Source organism: Equus quagga, chromosome 11 (assembly GCF_021613505.1).
Source record: "Equus quagga isolate Etosha38 chromosome 11, UCLA_HA_Equagga_1.0, whole genome shotgun sequence".
Classification (NCBI taxonomy): domain Eukaryota; kingdom Metazoa; phylum Chordata; class Mammalia; order Perissodactyla; family Equidae; genus Equus; species Equus quagga.
This window is the reverse complement of record NC_060277.1, coordinates 115,919,784-115,944,617: the sequence shown is the minus strand read 5'-3', so window position 1 is coordinate 115,944,617 and position 24,834 is coordinate 115,919,784. Positions and strand designations below refer to the sequence as shown.

Here is a 24,834-nt window from a genome sequence, read left to right as displayed (position 1 = left end):
TCATTCGTTGCATCTGTGGTCTTTGCAGGTGTTGAGCAGCATTTGGGTCTGAGATAAAAACGTAATTAATGTATGAATTTAGAGAATGTGCCTGTGGGCCCTGTGGTGAGCGGCACGCTCTCCTGTCTGTCTGCTCTCAGGGCCTCTCCAGCCAGAGCAGGTACCTGCCCCAGACCAGGGATGCCCACCTCCAAAGGGGTAGCCTGCGCCTCGAGGGGCCAGGCTTGTGGAGGAGGCGTTTTTCTCACCTGAGTGGGTAGCCTCAGGGACCCTGGGGTTTCAGAGTCGCTCTCCATGCCACTCAGCCTTGTCAGTGCACCCAAGGAGGGGCCCAGCTGAGAACGCTGGGTCCTGTCCACCTTAGACCTCTGGTTCCATGTGAGCACTGTTGGCTGTCTAAAGAGGGGGTGGCTCTTAAAATTGCTGTCTTGAATATGGGACTGCCGGGGTTTGAGGCGTGAGCTCGCATGGCTTGTTGCTGTGGTTGGAGCTGGGCTCTACTGCATTCACACAAAAACCGAGTTGCTTCTGCTTTCTCGGCAGCATTAACTTCAATCAGGACGCTTCCCTCATCTGCGTGTCCAGTGACCATGGCACAGTGCACATTTTTGCTGCCGAAGATCCAAAAAGGAATAAACAGTCTAGGTAGGTTTCCCAAAGTTAAAAGGAGTGTCATCTCAGTGTGGGCAAATTCAGAATTAAGTCACAGTCGGGATCTCTCTCATCAGCCGTTCATTTGATTCTTTGAAAATCAGTACAGAGTATTTGATGCTACAACAGTGACATCTTTACTCCCCTGTTGTTGACTCTTAGAAAATGTCTGATGAGGATCCAGGCACCTTTCCATGTTTGAGAACTTGGTCCTGAACTCCAGTGGCTGTCCCTGTGTTTAGAAAACTGACTTAGTGGCAGTAGAAACCTGTGCCCCTTCAGGTGCTAATGGTTTCTGGTTTTATTATAAAGCCATTTGCAAAGACTTAGTTTTTTCATGTAAGAGATAAAAAAATTAAAAGCAAAAACAGATGTTAGATCATTAAGGCTAAGACTGTATGAAAGAGAGCAGTGTCTTTTTAACTTTGTTAGGTGAATGTAACGTCCTTCCTTTTCTTCCTTGTCCTCATAGTTTGGCATCAGCCAGCTTCCTTCCAAAATACTTCAGTTCCAAGTGGAGTTTTTCCAAGTTTCAGGTTCCCTCAGGCTCTCCATGCATTTGTGCCTTTGGAACGGAGCCAAATGCTGTCATTGGTAAGTGGTCCTTTCAAGTCAGGATGTCTCTCAGCACCACACCAGCCCCACCAGCTGCCCCTTCCTCTCTCTCTCCTGGGGGTGCAGTGCATCCCACTCAGGGTCTGCACAGCCATTTGTGATGTTATCAGCTCCCTGCCCTCCAGGGTTTCCCAGGAAATCGTTGGGACAGATCATTTGGTTTTTGAACTGATGACCAAAGAGGATTTTTTCGTGTTGCCAACACTCCCAGATTAGTTGGGACTCTTGGCCACATGTGTGAGCCCCTCGCCGCCCACAATCGCTTTGAGTTGCTGCTCAGCTCAGCTCGGTGAGGGCTGCTTGCTTTTAACTTTGGGAAGAGACACTTGAATAAAATGGGTCTCCTTCTGTCCCAGCGATTTGTGCAGATGGCAGCTACTACAAATTCCTCTTCAACCCCAAGGGGGAATGCATCCGGGACGTCTATGCGCAGTTTCTAGAAATGACCGACGACAAGCTGTGACTCTTCACCAGGAGTGCAATCAACACCCACGGCCGATCACCCCCAAAAGCGCTGAGTGTGCCCCTCAACTTCCTGGGGCTGGTGCCGGCGCCCTTGGGCCTTGTGGGTAACAGGCTGGAGGGACTGTCCAGGGGACCTTGGTCTCAAAGCCATATGTGGTGGTCTGTTTTCCTAAGCAAGGCTTCCCGTTTCCAGCACTAAAGCAGCACACTCAGCAGGGCACTACAGACACTTGAGTGGCTCTGAGCAGCTCGTGCCCGACTGCTGGCTTGGTACCTTTAGTTCAACCGTGATGCCAGCGTTAGTGGTTCCACCGCATCTTCGCACCTACAGTTGAGGGCTCCATACAAACTTAGGGACTGGGTTAAGAAAAGGATGGATAAGTTGAAATTTGTTTTTGGCAGCAGAGTCCATCATTTTTACTGAGTCTATAATGGGGAAATGAATAAATCTGTAAATGTTAGTTCTTACATTATAACCAGATTTAAATAGAATAATACCAGCAGCTGGCCTTAGAAAATGAGAAATGAATTCCTTCTCCCATCTGAACCTGAAGGAAAAAGACAGCGTATTAGAGAACACAGGGTGGGTGTTTCCCATGTGAACCCCGTGTCGTGGTCGTCTCTGTGCCTGTGGTAAACCTGTGGTTTGGTTGTGTGTGCACATGTCTTTGTGTTGGAGCTGTTGGATTTGAGGCTGATGCCAGGCCACCCAGTGAGCAGAGCGCTCTGGGCGTCGCCTGTGGTCTCCTGGTGAAACTCCGGTTAAAAGCTTCCCTGTTACACGTAGGGAACAGAGTAACGCGCAAACTTTGAAAACCTCGTCATAGAAGAAAGCGTCACTTAGCTTAAAGGATGTGAAGGGAAGCATCCACCGTCCCTCCAGAGCAGCACCTGGTTTCTCGGCGGGAGCGGGCACCTGCCGCTCCACCTGCCGTCTCTCCGTCTTTTTCTCTCCCCAGCATTTCTAAGAATAGCTGCACACTAACATTTCGAGAATGAAAGGCACATCACGGTTTTTAAGATTTGGTAACTGAAATAGGTTATGGGCTCTCTATTCTTAGTACTACTTGAGTTTATATTTAATTTTCTTAAACTACCTTTAAAGAAATTTAATTTTATGGTTTTGATTTTAGGTTGCAAACATTTAAAATCTGCAGCAGCAAGTTCTCCATTTTGCCAGTTCTTTTACTGTCATATAATCAACTAACTTTGTATGTGGATTTCGATGTAAAGTATGCATGTTACTTTTATGTGTATTTAATCATGAAATTTAATTTTGCACATTTATTTGTAATGTTTCTTTTAAATAAAAGTGACTAATTTTGTTGTACTCTGTACCTGTCAAGGGAAAAGAATTGTATGTTACAAAGCCAAACCCCTAGTTTTCACAGCGGTTGGACTGTAGGCCTCGGAACACCCCATGTGTCTGCGTGCCTGCACTGTCCGGGCGGCAGGATGCCCTGCTGCACATGTAGGTGTTGGCCTGGCCTTCAGATTCCTGCCTGTGGAGCAGAGTTGATGAGAGGAATGTTCAGGCATTGTTTCGTCCGTCAGGCAAGCTCTGCCCGCTGTCCCTGGGGGCGAGCCTGGGCTCACTTTGGGGGCGACACATGTGTGGTCTTGGGGCCGCCCCGTTGATGTGTTGACTCATCTGACATTTTAGCTCTAACTTTCAGTAGGTGGGTAGGAACGATCCTTCACATTTATATGATAACTAGTTTATACTTTATCCAAATGCAATCCCTCTAGTGTATCCAAATATACATTAAACTAGGGGAAAAGGCCTATAAAGAAGGTGGATGTCTCAGTACAGAGACAGCTTCGGATTGATGAGGAACGCAGCGCAGATTCAGGGGCTTGTTCACTAGCCCTGAGAGAGACCCATCCTGGACAGCCCAGGAATGCTCCCGCACACCCTGTTAGAGTCCACAGTGTGGGAGCAGGCCCTGACTCCGCCCCTCGGGGTATAGCCTTGCCTCCTTTGTAAAGTGACAACACAGGTGAGGGAGCCCCCACCAAGGGGCGCTACAGTGGCAGTGGAGGCAGCCTCCAGGGTCAGCTGCAGAGCCGCCCCGTCTGATGTGCTATGAGGGCTCTCGTTTGTCCCCTCGGGGCTTCCCCTCCTGGGGACAATGAAGGTACCACGTCTCATCTGGGAAATGCCCAGAGGAGGCTCATGGACAGCAGATCACTATCCACCCTCCCCAGGCCTGTGCTCATCACCTCCATTTACCACCCCAGAAAGATGTCTGTGTGAGCAGTGTCCCTGGTGTGAGTAGGCTGTCGGGCGAACCTTCCATGGGTTCATTTAGAACCGAGCAGCAGACTTTGTTTTCAAACTAATAAGCATTGATTTGAAGCCTTACATAGAGAAAAGGGATTGCTCTAAGCCAGGGCTGCTGCCTTCTCCAGCTCCTCACTTTGTTGAGTCCTGCCAGCCCCTGAAGATGGAGGTCAGGAACACAGACATAAAAGTCTCTGTCCAGGGGCTTCCAGAAGCCTCTGCTTGGTGGCTGGGTTGGACAGCACTAGTGGTTTATTTTTCCATGAAGTCTCAATGTAAACATCCAGTTATGCCCCAGACAGCACAGCTCACCAGGCTTTCCTCTGGGTTCTCCAGGAGGTGGGTAAGGAAGGTTCTTGGCAGTGCTGTTCATCTGCCCTTCCCGTCCACTCCTCTAATGCCTCTAATAATGTCTGCAGAGGGGGGACAGAGTCGCTTGGCACCCTGCAGCCTCCCTCCCGCTTCCTGGGGCTCATCTGTCTCTTAGTCCCCTCAGTGGCATTGTTGAGGGCACATCCCTTCTCAGAAGCCCTCGGTTCACCACGGCTGGTAGGGTGATGCCGAAACACGAGGAGCCCACTCCCCTCCTTGCCACCAGCTCGCACTGGACCTCTGCAGCTTGTATGACTAAAGGTTTTTATGTTTGCGTTTCCTTTCTGCAACCAAACCAAGCCTCTAGATACCAGAGACGATCTCCTAAGACTTGGTCCCAGCCTCTTCAGTTCCGTCTGCAAGAGGCATTTGACTGATTTCAACACTTTTTGGAACTCGTGCTGAAATTTTGCTCCTCAGAATGGATCAGAAAATACTTAGGATCAAAAAACAAAATGTTCATTGTAAAATAGAAAAGGACATATAGAAGAATATAAAGTTGGAAGCAAATTGCCTTGAGTGCCACCTTGAGAGAGAGCCCACTTTTGGGAAGTCCCATGCCTTCTTGGGACTTCATGGGTTGAGGTTCATAATTTTCAGCAGCATTACAGGGGACCAGTTTTTAACTTTTTCAGAACTCATGAATGTATCAGGCAGTACTTTAATTAATTGCCCAAAGATGCTTATTTGTATTTTTTGCTATTATAAACATTTTGGAAATGGAAATCCTCGTGCATACATGTTTACACACTTGGCCCACTGTTTCTTTTGGATCATAGATCTGGAGTGCCCAGGCCAGAGGGTCTGCATGATTGCAATCAGTACCTGTTTGACAGGTCCCCCTGCCACAATTCTATCAACTTAAACACCCAACACCAGTTTCCTCACATTGTCACCAGGACCAGGCCCTGTGCACAATCTTTGATGGAGAAAAAAGATCTCCAATTTCTCGTCAGGTTGGACATTTTGGAATACCTTTGCTGGCCATACATAATTATTTTGTAAACTGCTTATTCATGTCTTTGCCTATTTTTCTGTTGGTGTAGTTTCTCTTTTTTCTTATTTGTAAGAACTTTTTATATAATCACCGTTTGTCATTTTTTTCCACTTTGTGTTTATTTCAATCTGAGGATTTTTACTTAGCGCTATATATATATACACACACCTTGAGTTTTTATGTAGCCTCATCTATCAACCTTTTTTCTTTATGGTTTCTGATATTGGTTCTTGATTAAAACCAGCGTTTTTCGTTGGGTACTATTTTAAGGGTTTGTTTTCACAGTTCACTCTAAGTGAGAGTGATTTTGAAGCGTGTCACGAAGTAAGGATCTTGTTTTCTTCCTGCACCAGATACTAAAGCATTACTTAAACAGGGTGACCCTGATCTTGGTGTGCCCCATGTTGTTCTGGTTTACGCCACTGTCCTGGTGTCTCATCTGAGCTAGCACTTTAACACTCTTAAAAGTGTGCTGGTTTAGGGGCTAGCCCAGGGGTGCAGCAGTTAAGTGTGCATGTTCCGCTTCGGCAGCCCGGGGTCCACCAGTTCGGATCCCAGGTGCGGACATGGCACCGCTTGGCAAGCCATGCTGTGGCAGGCGTCCCACATATAAAGTAGAGGAAGATGGGCACAGATGTTAGCTCAGGGCCAGTCTTCCTCAGCAAAAAGAGGAGGATTGGCAGCAGATGTTAGCTCAGAGCTAATCTTCCTCAAAAAAAAAAAATCTGGTTTGGATGAAAAAGTATGCAGTTGCCCATTGTAATGCCATTTATTAATTGATGCATCATTTATCCACTGACTTAAAATAATGCTTGAAGAACTAAATTCCAGGTATATGGCTCTGCTGATCTTAAACGTTCTTAAGCATTTTTTCTTCCAGATGAACTTTAAAATACCTGGAATAATAACAAAACAAAATTTTACTGAAATTTCAAAAATGAAAAATGATTGTTTTTTAAGTGCTAAGGGACAAAATGTATCAGGATTTAATCAATATTTTCTTCCCAACCCTAAGGTGAATAACATATCTTAGTACCATAAATGTACTGTCATTCATATTTGCTTATTTTTAAATGACATTAAGCTATTCAACTTATATAGAAAGAAGCTATAAATCTTCTTTTTGTCCTCCCTGTGTTCTGTTTCAAAATGATAAGAGCTATTTTACAAAATTTACAATTTGGAAAACTGATATGTTTACATGTGGGGTCTTTTTGTATTTATTATGCATGGGGCTTATTGAGCTTCTTGAATCTGTAAATTTATGTCTTTCATCAAATTTATGAAAATTTCAGCCATTATTTCCTCAAATAATTCTTCTGCTATTGTCTTGCTCCTTTTAGGGTTCTAGTACACATATGTAATACCTTTTATATCGGCCTGCTCACTGGTCATTGAGGCTGTTCATATATTTTTTTTTTAAAGTATTTTTTCTGCTTTTTCTTCAAATAGGATAATTTTTATCTATCATTGACTGTCCCTATTAATGACCTGTCAGTGCCCATTCTGCTTTAATGCCTACATAATGTAGTTTTAATTTCAGATGTATTTGTCAGTTCTAAAATTAGTTTCTAAGTCTTAGCTAAGCTTTTTCATTCGCTCATTCATTTTTATATTTACATCCTTGTGTGTATTTCTAGTATGTATATTAAAATCTTTGGTAATTCTACCATCAGGGTCTTCTCAGAGTAAGTCTCCATTGACTTTCTTTTATTCTGAGTATGAGTCACATTAACTTGTCTCATTGTCTGTCTTATACTTTGGGGTTGTATCCTGGACATTGCAAAAATGGTACTTTGTAGATATCATGGGTTCTGTTATGTTTCTCTGAAGAATTTAGATTTTTTTTGTTTTAAGCATTTAATCATAGTGAACTCTAACTGCATGCTTAGTCGCCTGTGGTGTGCATGGCAGGGCCGAGATGGGAGTGGGGCCCCTGAGGCACTGAGAGCACACAGTTCAGGGAAGCACTCACTCTTGGGTTCACACCGTTGGAAATGGTGTGTAATCTTGTCAAATGGTCATTCTGCATCTATTGAGATGATCATGTTTATCTTTTGCTCTGTTAATGTGGTGAAGATTCAACCAACTTTGCAAACCTGAGAGAAACTCCACTTTGGTCATGGTGAGTTACCCCTCTGTTATTATTCAGTTGGTATTTAGTTATTGCTGAATTTGAACTACTAATATTTAAGGATTTATAAATGTGTGTGTGTGTGTAAGAGATACTCATCTGTAATTTAGTTTTCTTGTCATGTCCTTGCCACTTATTGGTAGCGTGGATTTCAGGTTAGTAATTTTGTGGTTTTGGCATTAATTTTAAACTATTTGCTTTATGCAACAGCCACCGAATGGTAAACCTAGAGTGGATTTTAACAAAAGCAGAAGTAGAGCTGAAGGACTGGGGTGATACCTGGCACATGTGGTTTTTATAGCTCTGTCCAAGAGCAGCACCACCATCTTTGGACGCCATGAGTTCTCACCCAAACATCGGCTCTGACTGAGCCCACAAGATACTGGCGGCACTGTCAGATTTTCACCCTGCTCACCAGCCAGATGGAGTTCTGTCATCTATGTGGGGTCTTTATGATGGTGACTTGAAATCTTCTGAGGGATGTGAGCTGATGAGGACTGATTATCTCAGTGGAGATAATGACAGTGCAGGGTCTGGCTGGATGCTACAGAAGAGGGTGTCTTGGTGACCTTCAGAACAGACACGTGACTACAGAGGAGTCACAGCGTGTCTACCTGATTCCGCACGCACAGGAGGGGCTGAACTTGATGTCCGTGTGTCCAGCTGTCAGCTTTTGTACCGACAATGGTCCATCCATCCAGTGCCCACTGGACATGACCAAAAGATCGCTCCATTTCAGCAGACAGGAGCTCACTACCAGTCAGCCTATGATGATCAAGGCCATCTTAGCCTGTAAGCAAAAATAAGAGCCACCAATTAGGTTAACTCATTTATTTGCAAGAATGTACAAGTTTCTGTTCTCAAAATTGAGACCAAAAATAAGTTACTTTTCTAATTCTGAGGAAAGAATTGTCTACTGTTACTCCATTTAAAAACTTCATGGGGGCCGGCCCAGTGGTGCAGTGGTTAAGATCACGTGCTCTGCTTTGGCAGCCCAGGGTTCACCAGTTTGGATCCCAGGTGCGGACATGGCACCGCTTGTCAAGCCATGCTGTGGCAGGCGTCCCACATATAAAGTAGAGGAAGATGGGCATGGATGTTAGCTCAGGGCCAGTCTTCCTCAGCAAATAAAGGAGGATTGGCGGCAGATGTTAGGTTAGGGGTAATCTTCCTCAAAAAAGAACAGAAACCAGAAAAATCTTTGTGTTAAAATCGCTGCTTTAGGGGCCGGCCCCATGGCCCAGTGGTTAAGTTCCCGCACTCTGCTTTGGCGGCCCAAGGTGTCACCAGTTCTTATCCTGGGCGCAGATGTGGCACTGCTTGTCAAGCAATGTTGAGGTGGCATCCCACATCCCACAACTAGAAGGACCCACAACTAAAAATACACAACTGTCTACCAGGGGGCTTTGGGAGAAAAAGGAAAAATAAAATCTTAAAAAAAAAAAATCACTACTTTGTATTAAACATTCTGCTGTCTTGAAGGTCAGTGCATGTGTCCCAGAGGACACTATTCAAAGCTTTCCAAAGATGGTCCCCAAGGGAGCAGTGAGAAACTGTTAGCACCTGGGGGCCTAGGCCACCCACAGCCCTTGTTGCCTCCCAGAGACTACTTCCATCACCCCCCAGGAGATGGGAAACCCGTGGTTCAAGATCACCATCAAGAAGAGATAGGGCATCTTCCTGAATCTGCTCTGGGGAAGTTCCCGTGCCCAGTTTTTTTTTTTTTTTTCCACTGGGGAATGGAGACACTCCAAAGAAAATGAAACTATGCTAGGGTTGGACTATAATGTTGTCCTTGGTATCCACAGAACAAGGTTCTTCCAGAGTTGTAGTATGTAAAATTCTGCTTCAAGGAGCTTTTGGCTGTGAATGTGACGAGGTCTAGACAGCCGAGATGGAAACACCCTGCAGTGGTCGTTTCTCCCGATTGTTCCATGGACTTGATGTGCCTGACTGGATCACACGCAGCGTCTGCCCAGTCTGCCTGGTGTTCAGGGGAGGAGCTAAGGTGGCCCGGCAGACTCCCCCACCTGAGGGGAGGGAGGACATGTTCTGCTTGGGCCGAGAGTGGATTGCAGAGCTTGTCTGTGGACATGGAACCTGCACATCACCTGGGGGCATATGTGCGTCTCCCATCCCCAGCCAGAGTCCAGGGAGCCTCAAGGGAGCAAGGGTTAAGCTCCACTCTCCTTGGCAGAGGAAGCCACTGAAGCAGCAGCTCGCCCGCTCCAGTCTGAGAGCCTCACGAACTTCTCCCTGTGGCCGCGCCGGGGCAGTCTGTCGGTGTTGAGCTCACCTTCCAGATGAAACTCTTTTTTTAATTGTGGTAGGACACACGGAAAATTGACTGTTTTAAAAGAGCACAATTCATGGCATTAAGTATGTTCACAATGTTATGCAACTGTTAACTCTGTCTAGTTCCAGAATGTTTTCATCCCCCCAAAACAGAAACCCCGTGCCCACAGTGGTCACTGCCCACTCACCCCTCCCCCAGCCCTGGCAAACTCCAACATCCTTTCTGTCTTGGGGATTTGCCTGTTTTGGACATTTCATATAAATGAAATCATACATATGTGACCTTTAGTGTCTGGCTTCTTTCTCTTAGCATCCTCTTTTCAAGTTTCATCCACAAGGTTAAAAACTGCCCTCTGTTTTAACCATTGGGTCTCTAAGGAGAGAAGGGTGCCAGGACGAGCCAGCACTGGCTGCCTGGCATGGGAAACACACTCTGCGTGTGTTTTATTTTCAGAACTACCCAAGCCAAGTGAACCACCAGCCCCATGCTCAGGGGTAAGATGCTCAGGCCACCAGGACACACACCTAAGGGCCCAGTCCTGTTCACCAACAGTAACTCATGGCAAAAGGGATAATGTTAGCTTTAAGATTTGTTTTAAAATTCACACGCACTCCCTTTTTGGGGATGTGCACAGTGTTGTGATTTTCGACAGATGCATGGAGTTGTGCCGCTACCGCCACAATCAGGATGTGGACAGCCCATCGTTCCACACAATTCCCTGGTTCTGGCTCACCCACGACCCGCCCAGATCCTGGTGACCACTGATTCATTCTCTAGAGTTCTCTTTCAGAATGTCATAAGTGAGACCTCAGAGTGTGTGAGTTTCCTAGGGCTGGTGTAGCAAATTACCTGAATGGGTGGCTTAAACCACAGACAGTTATTCTTTCATGGCTTTGGAGGCTGCAAGTCTGCATCTCAAGGTGTCGGCAGGGTTGGTTCCTTCTGGACACTCTGAGGGAGAGTCTGTCCAGCCCCTCTTCCAGCCACTGGCAGTCCTTGGCTTGGGGGTGGGTCATGCCAACCTCCGTTGTCACACAGCTGTCTTCCCTCTGTACGTGTTTGTCTTTTCTCCTCCTCTTATAAGGACACCCATCATTGGCTTAGAGCCGCCTAAGGACCTCATTTTAACTTGATCACATTTGCAAAGACCCTATTTCCAAATAAGGCCGAATGCACAGGTACCAGTATTAGGATTTCAACCCATAAGGTCGAGTGTGCAGCCTTTGAGTCTGGCTTCTGTCACTCGGCACAGTGCCTGTGACATGCATCTGTTGTTGTATCATGGCTCACCCCTCGAGTTCCAGGCAGCCTGCCACTGAGTCACCGTTTGTTCACCCTTCAGTGCTTCAGTGCTGACGGACACTGGAGTGTTTCCAGACTTGGGCCCTTATACATAACGCTATAAACGTTCAGATAGAGGTTTCTGGGTGAACATAAGTTTTCATTTCTTTTTGGATAAATTATCAAGAGTGAGATTTCTGAGTCGTAGGATTTAACTTTATGCAAACTGCCAGAGGGTGCCAGCGTGCTGTGCTGTTCTGCATGTCTACTGGGACAGCAGCAGCGGGTGTGCCCCTGGCGTGTCACAGTATGAGAATCTCAGTTGCTCAGCATCCTCACAACGTCAGTGCTCTTCTGAACCCCTGAAGATGTGTTTTTCTGCCACGTTTGGTAGAATTTGCTAGTGATATCTGGACTTAAGTGTATTTTATTGAGGTGACGTTCACCTCACATACAATCAATCAATCATTGTAAAGTGGACAAGTTAGTGGCACTTAGTGTATTCACAATGTTGGGCAGCTAAGACCTTTCTCTAGTTTCAAAACTTCTTCCTCCAAAAAGATACCTCTGGGCCGGGCCTGGTGGCCTGGTGGTTCAGTTCAGTGTGCTCCACTTCAGCAGCCCTGGTTCAGTTCCTGGGCGCAGACCTACACTGCTGGTCCGTCAGTGGCCATGCTGTAGTGGCGGCTCACGTACATACAAAAAGAGGAAGATTGCCGACAGATGTTATGTCAGGGTGAATCTTGCTCAGGAAAAAAAAAAATGAACGACCCACCTCATGCCTATTAAGAAATCACTCTCCATTTCCCATGTCCTCACATCTCCTGGTAACCACTGATGTGCTTTCTGTCCCTGTGGATTTGCCCACTCTAGATAAATCATGTAAAACTAACTATACACTATGCAACCTTCTGTGTCTGGCTTCTTTCACTTTGCATAACATTTCAAAGTTCACCCAAGTTGTAGCACATGTCAGAACTTCATTCCTTTTTATTCTTTTATTAAAAAATTTTTTTCTTTTATTTTTTTTTTAAAGATTGGCACCTGAGCTAACAACTGTTGCCAATCTTCTTTTTGTTTCCTGCTCCCCAAAGCCCCCCAGTACATAGTTGTATATTCTAGTTGTGAGTGCCTCTGGTTGTGGCATGTGCGACACCACCTCAGCATGGCCTGATGAGCAGTACCATGTCCACGCCCAGGATCCAAACCCACGAACCCTGGGCTGCCGAAGCGGAGTGTGCGAACTTAACCACCCAGCCACAGGGCGGCCCCGTGGTTTGCAGGTTTGAATCTACAAATATTTTACCTCCTTGGTTAAATTTGTTCCCAGGGATTTTATTTTTTTGGATGCTCTGATAAATGGATTTTTTTTCCCCGAGGGAGATTGGCCCTGAGCTAACATCTGTTGCCAATCTTCCTCTTTTTGCCTGAGGAAGATTCACCCTGAGCCAACATCCATGCCAATCCTCCTCCATTTTGTATGTGGGTTGTCACCACAGCATGGTTGCTCAGGAGCGGTGCAGGTCCGTGCCTGGGAACTGAACCCTGGCCACCAAAGCAGAGTGTGCCAAACTCAACCACTAGGCCACGGGGCTGGCCCCCAGGAATTGTTTTAATTTCCTTTTGGAATGCTCATTGCTGGTGTATAGAAATACGACTGAGTTTTCTCTTCATCTTGTACTCTGCAACCCTGCTGAATTTGTTGCTTAGCTCCAGTAGGGTTTTTTTGTGTGTGGATTCTGTGGGCTTTTCTGTCTATACAATCATGTCATCTGCAAATAAAGATAGCTTTATTTCTTCCTTTCCAAGTTAGATGCCTTTTCTTTCTTTTTCTTGGTTAATTGCTCTGGCTAGGACTTCCAGTAGAATGTTGAATATTAGTAGTGAAGGCAGGTGTTCTTGCCTTGTTCTTGATCTTAGAGGAAAAGCTTTGTCTTTAACCAATCAGTATGACGTAAACTGTGGCTCTGAGTTTTTCCTGCTTGAATTTTGCTGAGCTTCTTGGGTGTGTAGATTCATGTGTTCATCAAACTTGGAGAGTTTTCAACGATTTCTTCAAATATTTTTTTCTCCCCCTTTCTCTCTTCTGGGATTCTCATAGTACGTACGTTGGTATGGTGGATGGTGTCCCAAGGTCCCTTAGGTTCTGTTCACTTTTTTCCATTTCTTTCTTTCTTTCCACTGATTAGCTTGGGTTATTTCAATTAGCCTATCTTCAAGTTCACTGATTCTTTCTGACGCCTGTTCAAATTTGCCGTTGAACCCCTATAGTGAATTTATTTCAGCTTTTGTACTTTTCCGCTCCAGAATTTCTATTTGGTTCCTTTTTTATAATTTCTCTTTTTTGATTTCCCAATTTGTTCATACAACATTATGAATTTTTAGTTCTTTGTCCATGGTTTCCATCAGCTCTTTGAGCATATTTAAGACAATTAATTTAAAGCCTTTGTCTAGTAAGTCCAAATTTTGAGCTTCCTCAGATGGAAACAATTGATTTCCATCAATTTTTTTTCTTGTGAATGGCTCAGTTTCCTGTTCCTTTCTATGTTTTGTAATTTTTTGTTGACAACTAGATATTTGAATATTGCAGCATGGTTAAGTCTGGACATCAGATTCTCCCCTCTTCCCAAGGACTGCTGTTTTTGCTTGATGAAGGCTGTAGTTGTTCTTTTCTTTAGCCACTTTTCCTAACTGTTTTTTGCAGAGACTCTATTTCTTGTTATGTGTGGTCACTGAAATCTGTTCCTTTAGTTTGTGTTCAGTTAATGTTTTGTCAGAGATTTCCTTAAATTCCTGGATCCAGTCAATTCTGCCTTTTTACATCTCCTCGACTCACGCTGCCAGGGAAGCTGCTTCAACTGTAGTGATTGAACTTTTGGAGGAAAAAGTCCCTCTTGTCCACCTTGGCTGCCTGACACAGGACTGAATGATGGCAGATGGTAGCTGCTACATGAAATGCCAAAATTCACTGACATTTACCAGCCTTTCTTTATCAAGCACTTCCCTGGATGTTGCAAATGTTTGAGTAGATTCCACAGTTCCAAAATGGTTTATTAAGACAGTTCTTGCAAGCTCACTAGTTGATTTGGTGGGGGGGACCCATTCCTGGAGCTTCCTACTCTGCCATCTTCCATGACATCACTCCCTAAGTTTTCTATGTTGCACGGTTTTGAATTACAAATTCAATTTCTTTTAATAAACAAGCCTATTCGGGTTATCTGTTTCTTCTTTAGTAAATTTTGGTAGTTTGTGTATTTCAAGCAATTAGCCTATTTAATCTAAGTTGTCAAATTTATGAGCATAGAGTTTTTCATAGGATTCCTTTATTATCCTTTTAATGGGTATGGGTGTGGTAAAAGGCCTGAAATTAAGGTTCAATATTATGTGCTGCCTTGACATTTGGTTCAGTTGGGAAGGCCTGGAATGGCCTAACTTCAAGCACCACCACCCCCGACCATTCTACTCCCATGACAAAGTCCCCCAGCCAAACAGCCCTCCTTATCAAACAGAGCAGGTGCAGGTCCTGCTCATCCCTGAGAAGATGGTGCAGTTCCTTGCCAGCCCATGGAATTATTCAAACAAGCCAATCACATTCTCCCGTGGGAACAAGGGGCCCCCAACTCTTGATACTACAAAGCCTGCTCCCTACAGCCCCCAGGGGTCACTCTGTTCCCAAGTGCAGCCCCATGTGGCCCTGTTTGGCCTGAAGTGTCCTCCTCCCTCAGGCCACGTGTGTATGTGACTAATAAACCACTGTCCATCTCATCAGTCCAGTGTCAGTGTTGTGTGTAGCCTTCCCCATACATATAGGGCTGGAATCCCTCCCTAACGGAGTGAAAAGGCGAACAGAACAACAGAACTTGTCATGACATCCTGGCTTTCATTCCTGATAGTGGTCACTTGTGTCCTTTCTCTTTCCTTGGTCATTCTGGCTAATTTGTTGATTTTTTTCCCCAAAGAATCAGCTTTAATTTTTCCCCTCAATTGTATTTCTTTTTCCTATTTTATTGACAATTTGCTATGAGTTTAGTTTATTCTTCTAGTTTAAGGCAGAAACTTAGATGATTGATTTTAGGTCTTCTAATAGAAGCATCTAGTGCTATAAAATTCCCTATAAATACTATTTCAGCTGTATTTCACAAATTTGATGTATTTTCATTTTCATTCTGTTATAATTATTTTCTAATTCCCCTTGAAACTTTCTGCACGATGGGTTATTTCAAAATATGTATAATTTCCAAACATTTAAGAATTTAAAAAATGTTATTAATTTCTAATTTAATTCCCTAATTATCAGAGAACATACTATGTATGATTTTAATTCTTTCAAGCTTGTAAGGTTTGTTTTATGACCTAGGATTTGGTCTACACTGGTGAATGCTCCATGTGCACTTGACATGAATGTGTATTCTGCTGTTGGATAGAGTGCTCTGTTAATGACAACTGAATTGGTCAAGTTGGTTGATAGTGTTGCTCAGTGACTTTGTATCCTTGCTGACTTTCTACGTGTTTTTACCTAGAGAACAATATCTAAATATAATGTGGATTGATCTGTTTCTTCCTTTAGTTCTATTGGTTTTGCTTCATTTATTCTGTTACGTCTTCTTAGAGAACTGATCTCTGTATCATTATGCAATGCCCTTCTTTATCCAGATGACCTGTGCTTGGAAGTCTGCTCTGCTTTCCTTTGATTGTGTTAGCATGATCTTTTTCACCATCCGTTTACTTTTAATTTATAAATGTCTTTATATTTAAAGTGGGTTTCTTGTAGACAACATGTAGTTGGGGCTTGTTTTATCTATTCTGATAATCTGTTTTTTAATTGATACATTTAAACCAATGAGGTTCAAAGTGACTACTAATATAGTTGGATTAATATCTACATTTGTTACTGTTTTCTATTTCTTGTCCTTGATTTTTGTTTGAAAATTATATGCCTAGGTATAGTGGTTTTTTTGGCATTTATTCTGCTTGGTGTTCTCTGAGCTTCCTGGATCTGTGGCTTGGTTTCTGACATTAATTTGGAGAAATTCTCAGTCATTATTGTTTCAAATATTTCTTCTGTTCCTTTCTTTCTTTTCCTTCTGGTCTTCCCATTACATGCATATTACACCTGTGTAGTCCCACAGGCCTTGCATATTCTGCTGTTTTTTTCACTTTTGTTCTCTTTCCACTTCTGGAGGTTTCTATGGATACATCCAGAAGCACCGAGATTCTTTACTCAGCTGTGTCCACTATTAATAAGTCCATCAAAGACATTCTTCATTTCTATTACAGTGGGTTTTTTTTTTTAATCATTACCATGTCTTTGGGTCGGTCTTAGGATTTCCAACTCTCTGTTTCCACTGCCCATCTGTTGTTGCATGCTGTCTACTTTATCCATTAGAGCCCTTAGCATATTAATCATAGTTGTTTTAAATTCCCAATCTGGTAACTCCAACCTCCCTGCCATTTCTAGTTCTGATGCTTGCTCTCTCTTCAAATTGTTTTTTTCCTTTTAGTTATGCCTTGTAATTTTTCTTGACAACCGGACATGATGTAGTGGGTGAAAGAACTGCAGTAAACAGGACTCTAGTGATGTGGTGGCAAGGTGTGGGGAGGGGAAGCACTGTACGTTGATGATCAGTCTCTTTTAGTGAGCCTGTGCCTCTGGACTGTGAGCTTCCCACGGGTCTCAGTTTTGTCCTCGCCCGTCAGGTGGGAGAAGATGGTTAGGCGGGCTGTTTCCCTTCCCCGGTCAGTTGGGCTCTGGTGACCCAGTTTTCCCAGAGGGCCGACCTCGTTCAGAACGCAGGACTCTGGCCTATTTCAAGATGGTTCCTTCCCATCCTCTGCTTTTTCTCCAGTATTTCCTGTGAGAACCAGGTTGAGCTCCTGTGAGGAAAACTCACAAAACTGTGGGGAACCCCTAGAACTGGGTCCCCCTGGAGTGTTTAACTGAATTGGCCCCCAGCAGTTCCTCAATCACTGCTCAGGCTTTCCTGGCCCGGCACTGGTCCTGTGATGGTCTCCACTCCTGCCTCCGCCTGTCTGACTCTCCCATCCTGGGGCAGCCGTTCACGCAGTGTCCTTACCACTCCTACAGATCCAAAGAGGAGTTGACTTTTCAGGCTGTTCAGCTGTTCACTGGTTAGGACAGAGTGGTGACTTCCAAGCTCCTTAATGTGGAACCTGAAACTAAAGTCCTGCTTCATTTATTTTGGGACTCTGTTGTTAGGACTGTCCTGTTCTTGGTGGGTTGAGGCTGCATCATTGTGCAATTTTCTCCTTTAGGTTTGGTAATGTTGCTTACTCTGCAGTCCACTTTATTTGACGTTGATACAGCCGCTCCCACTTTCTTTGGATGTGTTCGAATCCTTTTACTTCTAACCCAGGCATACCACTGAAAGTAAATTGGGTCAAAATTTTTAAATCTAATCTGACAATCTCTTTTACTTGGTGTGTTTAGACAATTTACATCTAATGTAATTATTGATATGATTCTACCATATTATTTTTTGCTTGTTTCCTTTGTCCCTCTTTGGTTTTTCTGTTCCCTGCCCTCTTTTGTATTATTTGAAAATGTTTTAGCATTCCATTTTAATTTTTTTCTATTGGCTTTTTCTTTATCTTTGTTAGGTATTATTATTAGTGATGACAATAATTACTACTAGTGGTTACAATACACAAAGCTCACTTTCCAGGCTACTTCAGAATTAGTTTTACCACTTCAAGTGAAATGTAGAGACCGTACACACCTTTGCCTCCCTCCCTCATACTGTAATTTGGTCAACATATACTACATTTACAAACACTGAAAGCCCTGAAGACAACGTTATAATTTTTACATTTAAAAGTCAGGCACATTTTAAAGAACTTGAGGAAGAATTAGTTTATTCTATTTGCCCAGATATTTACCATTTCTGCTGATCTCTTTCTTCATGCCTGCAGTTCTGAGATCCTCTCGGCTATTATCCACCTTCCACCTGGAGAACCTCCTTTCGCATTTCTTTCTGAGCAGCTCCACTGGTTAAGAATTCTGTTTCCCTTCACCTAAGAATACTTTTATTTCATCTGCATTTCTGATAGTTTTAATGGGTATAGGATTCTAGACTGAGTTACTTTCAGCCTTTAGAACTTTCCAGTCAAATGGGCTCTGTGGTTTCTGATGATAAATTGGTAGTTATTCAAATTGTTACTTTATATATGAGTCACTTTTCTTTGGCTGCTTTCAAGATAAAAAATCTTTAGTTTCAGCAGTCAATGGTGTGTCTTGATAAGGTTTTCTTTGAGGTTGTCCTATTTGGGGTTTATTGAACTTTATCAGTCTTTAAATTTATATCTATTGCCAGATTTGGGACATTTTCAACCATTCTTTTTTTTTTTTTTTTTCCCTTTCTCCCCAAAGCCCCCTGGTACATAGTTGTGTATTTTTAGTTGTGGGTCCTTCCAGTTGTGGCATGTGGGACGCCACCTCAGCATGGCTTGATGAGCAGTGCCATGTCCATGCCCAGGATCCAAACAGGCAAAACCCTGGGCCATCGAAGCAGAGCGTGCAAACTTAACCACTCGGCCACGGGGCCGGCCCCTCAACCGTTATTTCTTAAAAAAAGGGTTTTTTACAACGTCTTTCTTCTTTTGCTGGGAATCCATTAACACATTCGTTAGAGGTTTTTATACTGTCCCACTAGTCCCTGAGGCTTAGTTTGTTTCTGTTTCCAAACATTTTTCTGTCCATCCACTAAATTTCTCATTTTTTTCCTCCCCAGAGCCCCAGTACACAGCTGTATATCCTAGTTATAGGTCATTCTAGTTCTTCTATGTGGGACACCACCACAGCGTGGCCTGATGAGCGGTGTGTAGGTCCATGTCCAAGATCTGAACCCACGAACCCCAGGCCGCTGAAGTGGAGTGCACAAACTTAACCACTCAGCTGTGGGGCCAGCTCTCATTTCAGTTATTTTTAAATTCTGTAACTTGTAGTTCAAGAGCATCTGCCCTTCATGGAGTACAGCTGTAATAATTAGAGCTATAAAAAGCTCTAATGTTTTTCTGATTATGCTAACATATTAAAGTTGGCATGTTAATTTTCTTTTCTCTTTAGAGATTTCCCTGGCCCTTTGTTGAGAGTAATTCTGTATTGTATTCTGGACATTTTGCATATTATGACACTGAGGCCTATTAAAATCCCCTATAGGGGGCTGGCCCTGTGGCCAAGTGGTTAAGTTTGCGCGTATGCTCTGCTTTGGCGGCCCGGGGTTTTGCTGATTCAAGTCCTGGGTGCGGACACGGCACCGCTTGTCAGGCCATGCTGAGGCGGCACCCCACATCCCACAACTAGAAGGACCCACAACTAAAAATACACAACTATGTACTGAAAGGCTTTAGGAGAAAAAAGAAGAATCAAATCTTAAAAAAAAAAAATCCCCTATAGAATTTGTTTTAGCAAAGAAATAATCTGGCTGGGTTCAGACTGCAGTGCAGACCTGCCCTCTGGCTGTGGCTCTCATGTCCGTGACTCTCCCAGCCTGTGCAGTGCTGGTTGGGTCTACACCTGTGTGTACTCCTGGGCCCAATCTATATGGTAGTTCAGTTAGTAAGGTCTCTGCTTCCTCAGATCAGTTCCAGGCACGTACTGCAGCTCAGGGTGAACCCAGGATGCCATCTATGGCTCTAGGGGCTCTTCCCCTAACTTCCTCTTTGCCATGATTTCTCTCACACTTTCTGTTTCCCAGGCACTTTTCCTGGTCCTTTGGCTGCAAAGCTCAGGTTCTTGCCTCCCTGAAGTGTTGCACACTCCCTGTGACCAGGTCTAGCTTGGGGCCAAAGCGGTGAGAGAAAAACAGAAGAAGTGACAGGGATCCTCCCCAGCCCCCCTCCCCCTCTTTGGACTGAAGATGCCCCATGTCCCAATTCCTCTTCTCAGAGTAAAGGGCTTGCTCCAAGGCCTCAGTTTCCCCAGGGCTGCTGCGCACAGGTGTGCAGCTTCACGACTTCCCCCACTGTCTCGGTCTCACACGGCCCCTTCCCAGTGCTCTGGCCACGGTGAGAGGGGAGAGGCTCTCTTCTCTTGGCTCTCCTGATGGTCTTCCTAATGCACGGTTCTGATACTGAGGTTGTCCTAGAGTCTATGCCAGGAGATACAAAAAGGAAAAAAGCCCCAGGAGAACATCACCATTTGTTCTTCCAGTTTTTATTCCCCTGCCCCAATCTGCCTGCTGTCTGTCTTTCAGAGGACTGAGATGGCTGCTTTATTCATTCTGTTGATGGTTGTTAGCTGTAACCACTGAGACACGCCACTGGGACCTCTGAAGGACACTTCTAAGATCAGGAGATTTATGCCCACAGGTTTAGTCATCTCATCAGAAGTCACCTGAGACCCATGTTCAAATCTAATTTTGTATTGCTGTAGACGTACACACAGAGGGGGAGCAACAGGTGTGTCGATCCAGCGCAGTATTCGACAACATCTACAGCGTGTGCAGGGCTGCAATCTAAGTCAGTATACACCATGAGTTCCCTCACCTCCCTCCGTTTAGGCCTGAACTTACTACAGCATGACCACATAGGTTCACAATATGCCCCCATGTGCTTGTTACAGAGGAAATGTGGCCCTAAATGTGGGCCTCCCTACAATAGTTAACAAGGCTTTTGCTGTATAAAAACCTCTTTCCAGAGCTGCTGAATTGTCTCCTGGATCTGAAGGCCTCCTTCCCTCAACATCTCTCTTTTTGGATAAAGGTAGGTTATTCTCTAGGTTAGCTGTCAACTCTCGGACTCGGTTTAAATTCAACAAGGTGAACAGAATGAATTACCTGAGTAGCTCTTCCTGAGACAGAACGGGGGAGTTAAGACCTAACACATCTTAAAGCATCTATTCATACAACATGGACAACAGATCTGGAAACACAGGCATGAAATGGTCTCAGTGCGCGATGAGCAGTTCTTTTACGCCAATGAGAACTGTTTTAAGTGAGGCGTCAGGGCAGGGAACAAAACACTCCATGGGAGCCCTTTGTCTGTGAACACTAAATCGTAGCTTCATTGAGCTCCCCAAAGGGCCTTGGCCATTGTTTTCAGTCCTCCTCCTTCCCTTTACTCCCCGGGGGAGCACTAAATGCTTTAGCAGCCTCAGGACTTCAGCAGTCCAGACCAGACTTTCGCGGCTGGACGAGCAGCGCTGCAGGGTGGGAACTTGAGCAGCCACGTGCCTCTTCAGACAAGATTTCCGTCTCACAGGAGGATGTGTCTCAAGTTGTCTGCAATGATCTTGATTCTTAGGTTGAGGGGCAAGTCTGCAGAAGAAATGGTAGTGACAACCACAACCTCAAAGTAAGTATTGAAACTCCAGTGTCAGAGATAAAAATCAGCAAGACTTTGTTACCACCGCCTGCAACCCCATCCTTTCCAGTGGTGGAACCTACTCTGCTGTCATGACGGCAGCCTCTTCGTACATCCACTCTGTGCTCCAGGCCTTTGGCGTGCTCAGAAAAGAGCACACGATAAAAGAGCAAAAAAGAAATGCCTGCTTACATTTATCAAAATGACAATGATACTCTGTATTCAATTAAAATTAATAAAAATATTTTATTGAATTTCAGGTCTTGGTACTTTTAAAATTTCAAATTGTTGCACACAAATCACCACTATACTTTCTAGAATAGTGGAGGTTAGGACTTGAAGATTGTCACTTATCACCTTGTGTCACATAGCATAGAAATCCCAAGTCCTGGCCCCGCCCCACCCCTTCTGTGACTGCCGTCTGCTCTGTTGTTCTAGCGAGGGGCGTATCGAAGGAGCTACTGATGCGAGAGGAGGGTCATCCCCAAACCATGCACAGACACCTTGGAATGCACCATGTCACGTGGGTCGTATGTGAGTTTACCTTTTGTATTTTTGTTTGCTTCAGGGCAAAGCTGCTGAAATGAAGTTTCTAGTCCCTCGGGGTGCTCAGAAGTTTGGCGAAGGTCAAAGCAGAGACTCCTTGGAAGAAGACACTTGGGAGCTGCCAGTGGACTGCTGGGAGGGGGTCCAGGGCAACACGCCTGCTGACGTAGCACCAGGCATCAGGCAGGAGGCAGGGACACGAGCTCAGTGACTCCTGGTGTGTGGAGCGCCTTTGGGAATTCACAGCTGAATTGAAAAAACTTAAAAAAGTGATAGCTTGCTAATCCATGGTTTTTTCCTGCCATCTCCTTGATATTCTTAAATTTCTATGTGCCAATGAATGCGCCAACTGAATAAGGCAGTGAGAAGGGAAAAGGAAAGAGACACCCTCACCTGTGAAAAAGGCACACTCCAGCTGCTGACAGCAAAAAACTATTCTTTCCTCCTCTTTAAAATTTGAGAACTGGGTATTTTTCTTCTCTATCATCCCAGCAGAAATCCCTCCAGACCCATAAAGTCTAAGTTTCAGGCTCAGAAGTAATGAACCGATGGACTGGGCTTACGTGGGAGCATCTCCTCGAGTCTCTGGATGGTCAAGGTTCCCTGCTGTGTGGACATGTCTCCAGGAGGATGCACAGCGCGTTCCCACTGGGGTTGTCTGGTCCATTCACCTACCTAGAGCTCATGGGCAGGGGCTCGCGGCAGTCATGACCAACAGGTCCGCACCACTCAGCGGAGTGACCTGACCCCCCACACAGGACACAGCACAATCTGAATTATTTGCAAACTGCAAACCTTTTGAGTAAAAAGACAAATAAAAATATACATTCCAAGGTATCCGTAAAGTGCCTGGAAGATGGAGATTGCTGCCCTGAAGTGCTCTGATCCATCCGTGCTTCAGTCTGCGACCTAGATTTTGCTACTGTCACACAAATGGTCTCATTCACATGATGGTTTCATTTTTATTTTTTAAATGGCTGAGTTATAAATCCAGCTAGTGTGCAGTAATTTCATAATTTTTAATATGCATTATCTGCAATAACATTGTGACAGCTCCATACTGTGGATTGACACACAATACTTAGAACAGATTTATCATATTTGGTCTTTAGGTAAATAATAAATGTTTTAAAATTGCCTAAATATACCATTCTGAGCTGTTTCATTCCACCAGGAAAATACAGGTTTTTTTCCCTCTCTTAAAAAAAATTAAATACCAAAATAACTACATTTAAATAAATAACGTTATGATGATGACATTTAAAAATTCACAATAAGGCCAAAGCCCTCTTTCTGTTTGCACGGCTGCTCAGCCCTGACCCCTGGAACACTCTGGAAGGTGAGTGGTATTCTTCTGGAGGAGCGTGGGCTAAGGCCTGTGGGCCTCCCGCTTCTCCTTGTCTCACCTTTGTTTCCTTTCCTCTCGCTTTTATGTTTTGTAGGCGAGAAGTCAGCCTTAGTATGGGATTCAGTTCTGAAAGGGTGAAGGGAATTTCCTATTACAAATCGGAAAACGACCTGGATGGTTCCAATGCTTAACAGAGGGCACTTGCTTCCGAGCCCCTTGTGTTAACACGCAGCTTCTGCTCCACCCCAGCAGCTGCTCTCACCATCAGTGGGGCAAACGCAGTGTAGACAGCTGGTCGGGCGATGCCGAGAGCTGGTGAGGGCACCTAAAACAACAGACGTGCCCCAGAGACCTGTGACATTGGTTTGAAAGGGTGTGTGATAAAAGACTGAATCTTTTTCCAGACGAAAGAGTCGTAGTTCTGTCGGGAGACTTGCTTTACTTAGAGTCAACACAAAGAACAAACAACAAAAAGGAGCAAGAAAGAGAACCAGTTAAGTGCAGCTCCACAAGCCGCGAGGCCAGCAGGAGTCCGGAGACCTTTCCATCGTGCTTCTGTGCAGCCCGCGGGTATCTGTCTGTCACCGTCCGTCACACTGAAATGGAGGTGGATTAAATTCATCTGGCACCTGCTCTAACAGGGACAATGCGCATGTCACCAAGTAGCTCCATCTGAACTTTAACAGGACAGACAAAAGTAAATCATTCCATAGGCTGAAAACAAACAACAAAAACAAACAAAACTACGTTGTTTCTTTTCCCCAAATGAAATCACACCAACGGTCCTGTGTGATTCCAAAATTTCCAGAGTAGAAATGGAGTGATCTGAAATGTCAAAGACCCCATTATTTTGTAAAGAAAGAAAGTACACCTCAAAATATTCTAATTCCACATGTGAACAACAAAATACTGTCTCATCTACCAGTGCCAGCCCCTCGGGTCCTCTGAGGGCGGCGGGGGCTCCTGCCCCATCCCCTCGTGGGGGCCCCGTCCCGGCAGATCCGCTTCGCACCAGGTGCCGTCCTCACTCAAGGACCGTGAGTCTTTACTCGGAGTTAAAAGCTGAGCGCAGGTGGGGAGACACTGCCAGAACCAGGTTTTGTTGCATGTGTTCTGTTTGGGTCTGATTTCTGTCTTTAAATTAAGGAGTTTTAAGGCCGCCTGGGTTTTGTGTTTTCAGTGCTGAGGTGAAGTCCAACCGCAGGGCCCTCTGCCCACCGAGAATGCGCTCTGAGCCTCGGTGAGAGGCAGTGTCTCCTTTTGGCACCACAGAGTTGATATTAAGGTAAGACAAGCTCTCCTGGTCACTAGTTCTGGATGCCCTTCTCCCTCACGGCTGCCGGCGGTGTGTCCACACTCAGGGCAATGACAATGCTTTCGCCATCCTCAGTCTTGACTCGCTTCAGCTCCGGCTGCTCTGACTGGTCACCATTCTGGCGCTTTGTGGGCAGAGAGGCCGACGCCGACGCGTGTGTCGCCAGCATGTGCAGGGGACTTGCCGCTGCTGCAGAGAGACAGTGAGTCA

General features: G+C 44.8%; 2 protein-coding genes and 1 long non-coding RNA gene across 6 annotated transcripts in view; 1 reads left to right on the top strand and 2 right to left on the bottom strand.

Moving 5' to 3' along the window:
* Window positions 1-3,066, top strand: part of WDR45B (WD repeat domain 45B) — a 21,481-nt gene extending 18,415 nt beyond the window's left edge. For all 3 annotated transcript variants that reach the window (XM_046675133.1, XM_046675136.1, XM_046675134.1), the window contains 3 exons: window positions 544-645; window positions 1,124-1,245; window positions 1,623-3,066. In XM_046675133.1, the coding sequence (XP_046531089.1) occupies window positions 544-645; window positions 1,124-1,245; window positions 1,623-1,729 (331 nt within the window). In that variant the 3' untranslated portion in view covers window positions 1,730-3,066. The remainder of the gene's footprint in view (window positions 1-543; window positions 646-1,123; window positions 1,246-1,622) is intronic.
* A 1,968-nt stretch (window positions 3,067-5,034) lies between these two features.
* LOC124246696 (uncharacterized) lies at window positions 5,035-18,494 on the bottom strand. Of its 2 annotated transcripts, XR_006890554.1 has the most exons (3): window positions 17,993-18,494; window positions 9,630-9,865; window positions 5,035-8,308 (listed from the first exon to the last, which is right to left on the bottom strand). It is a non-coding gene; the product is annotated as an uncharacterized LOC124246696 (long non-coding RNA). The 2 variants fall into 2 exon arrangements; XR_006890553.1 differs by lacking the exon at window positions 17,993-18,494 and having other exon boundaries at window positions 9,630-10,561.
* Window positions 18,495-21,636: 3,142 nt separating this feature from the next.
* Window positions 21,637-24,834, bottom strand: part of FOXK2 (forkhead box K2) — a gene marked incomplete at its 5' end in the record, with an annotated part of 78,610 nt that continues 75,412 nt past the window's right edge. The window contains one exon of the mRNA XM_046676352.1: window positions 21,637-24,813. Within this exon, the coding sequence (XP_046532308.1) occupies window positions 24,617-24,813 (197 nt within the window). The remainder of the gene's footprint in view (window positions 24,814-24,834) is intronic.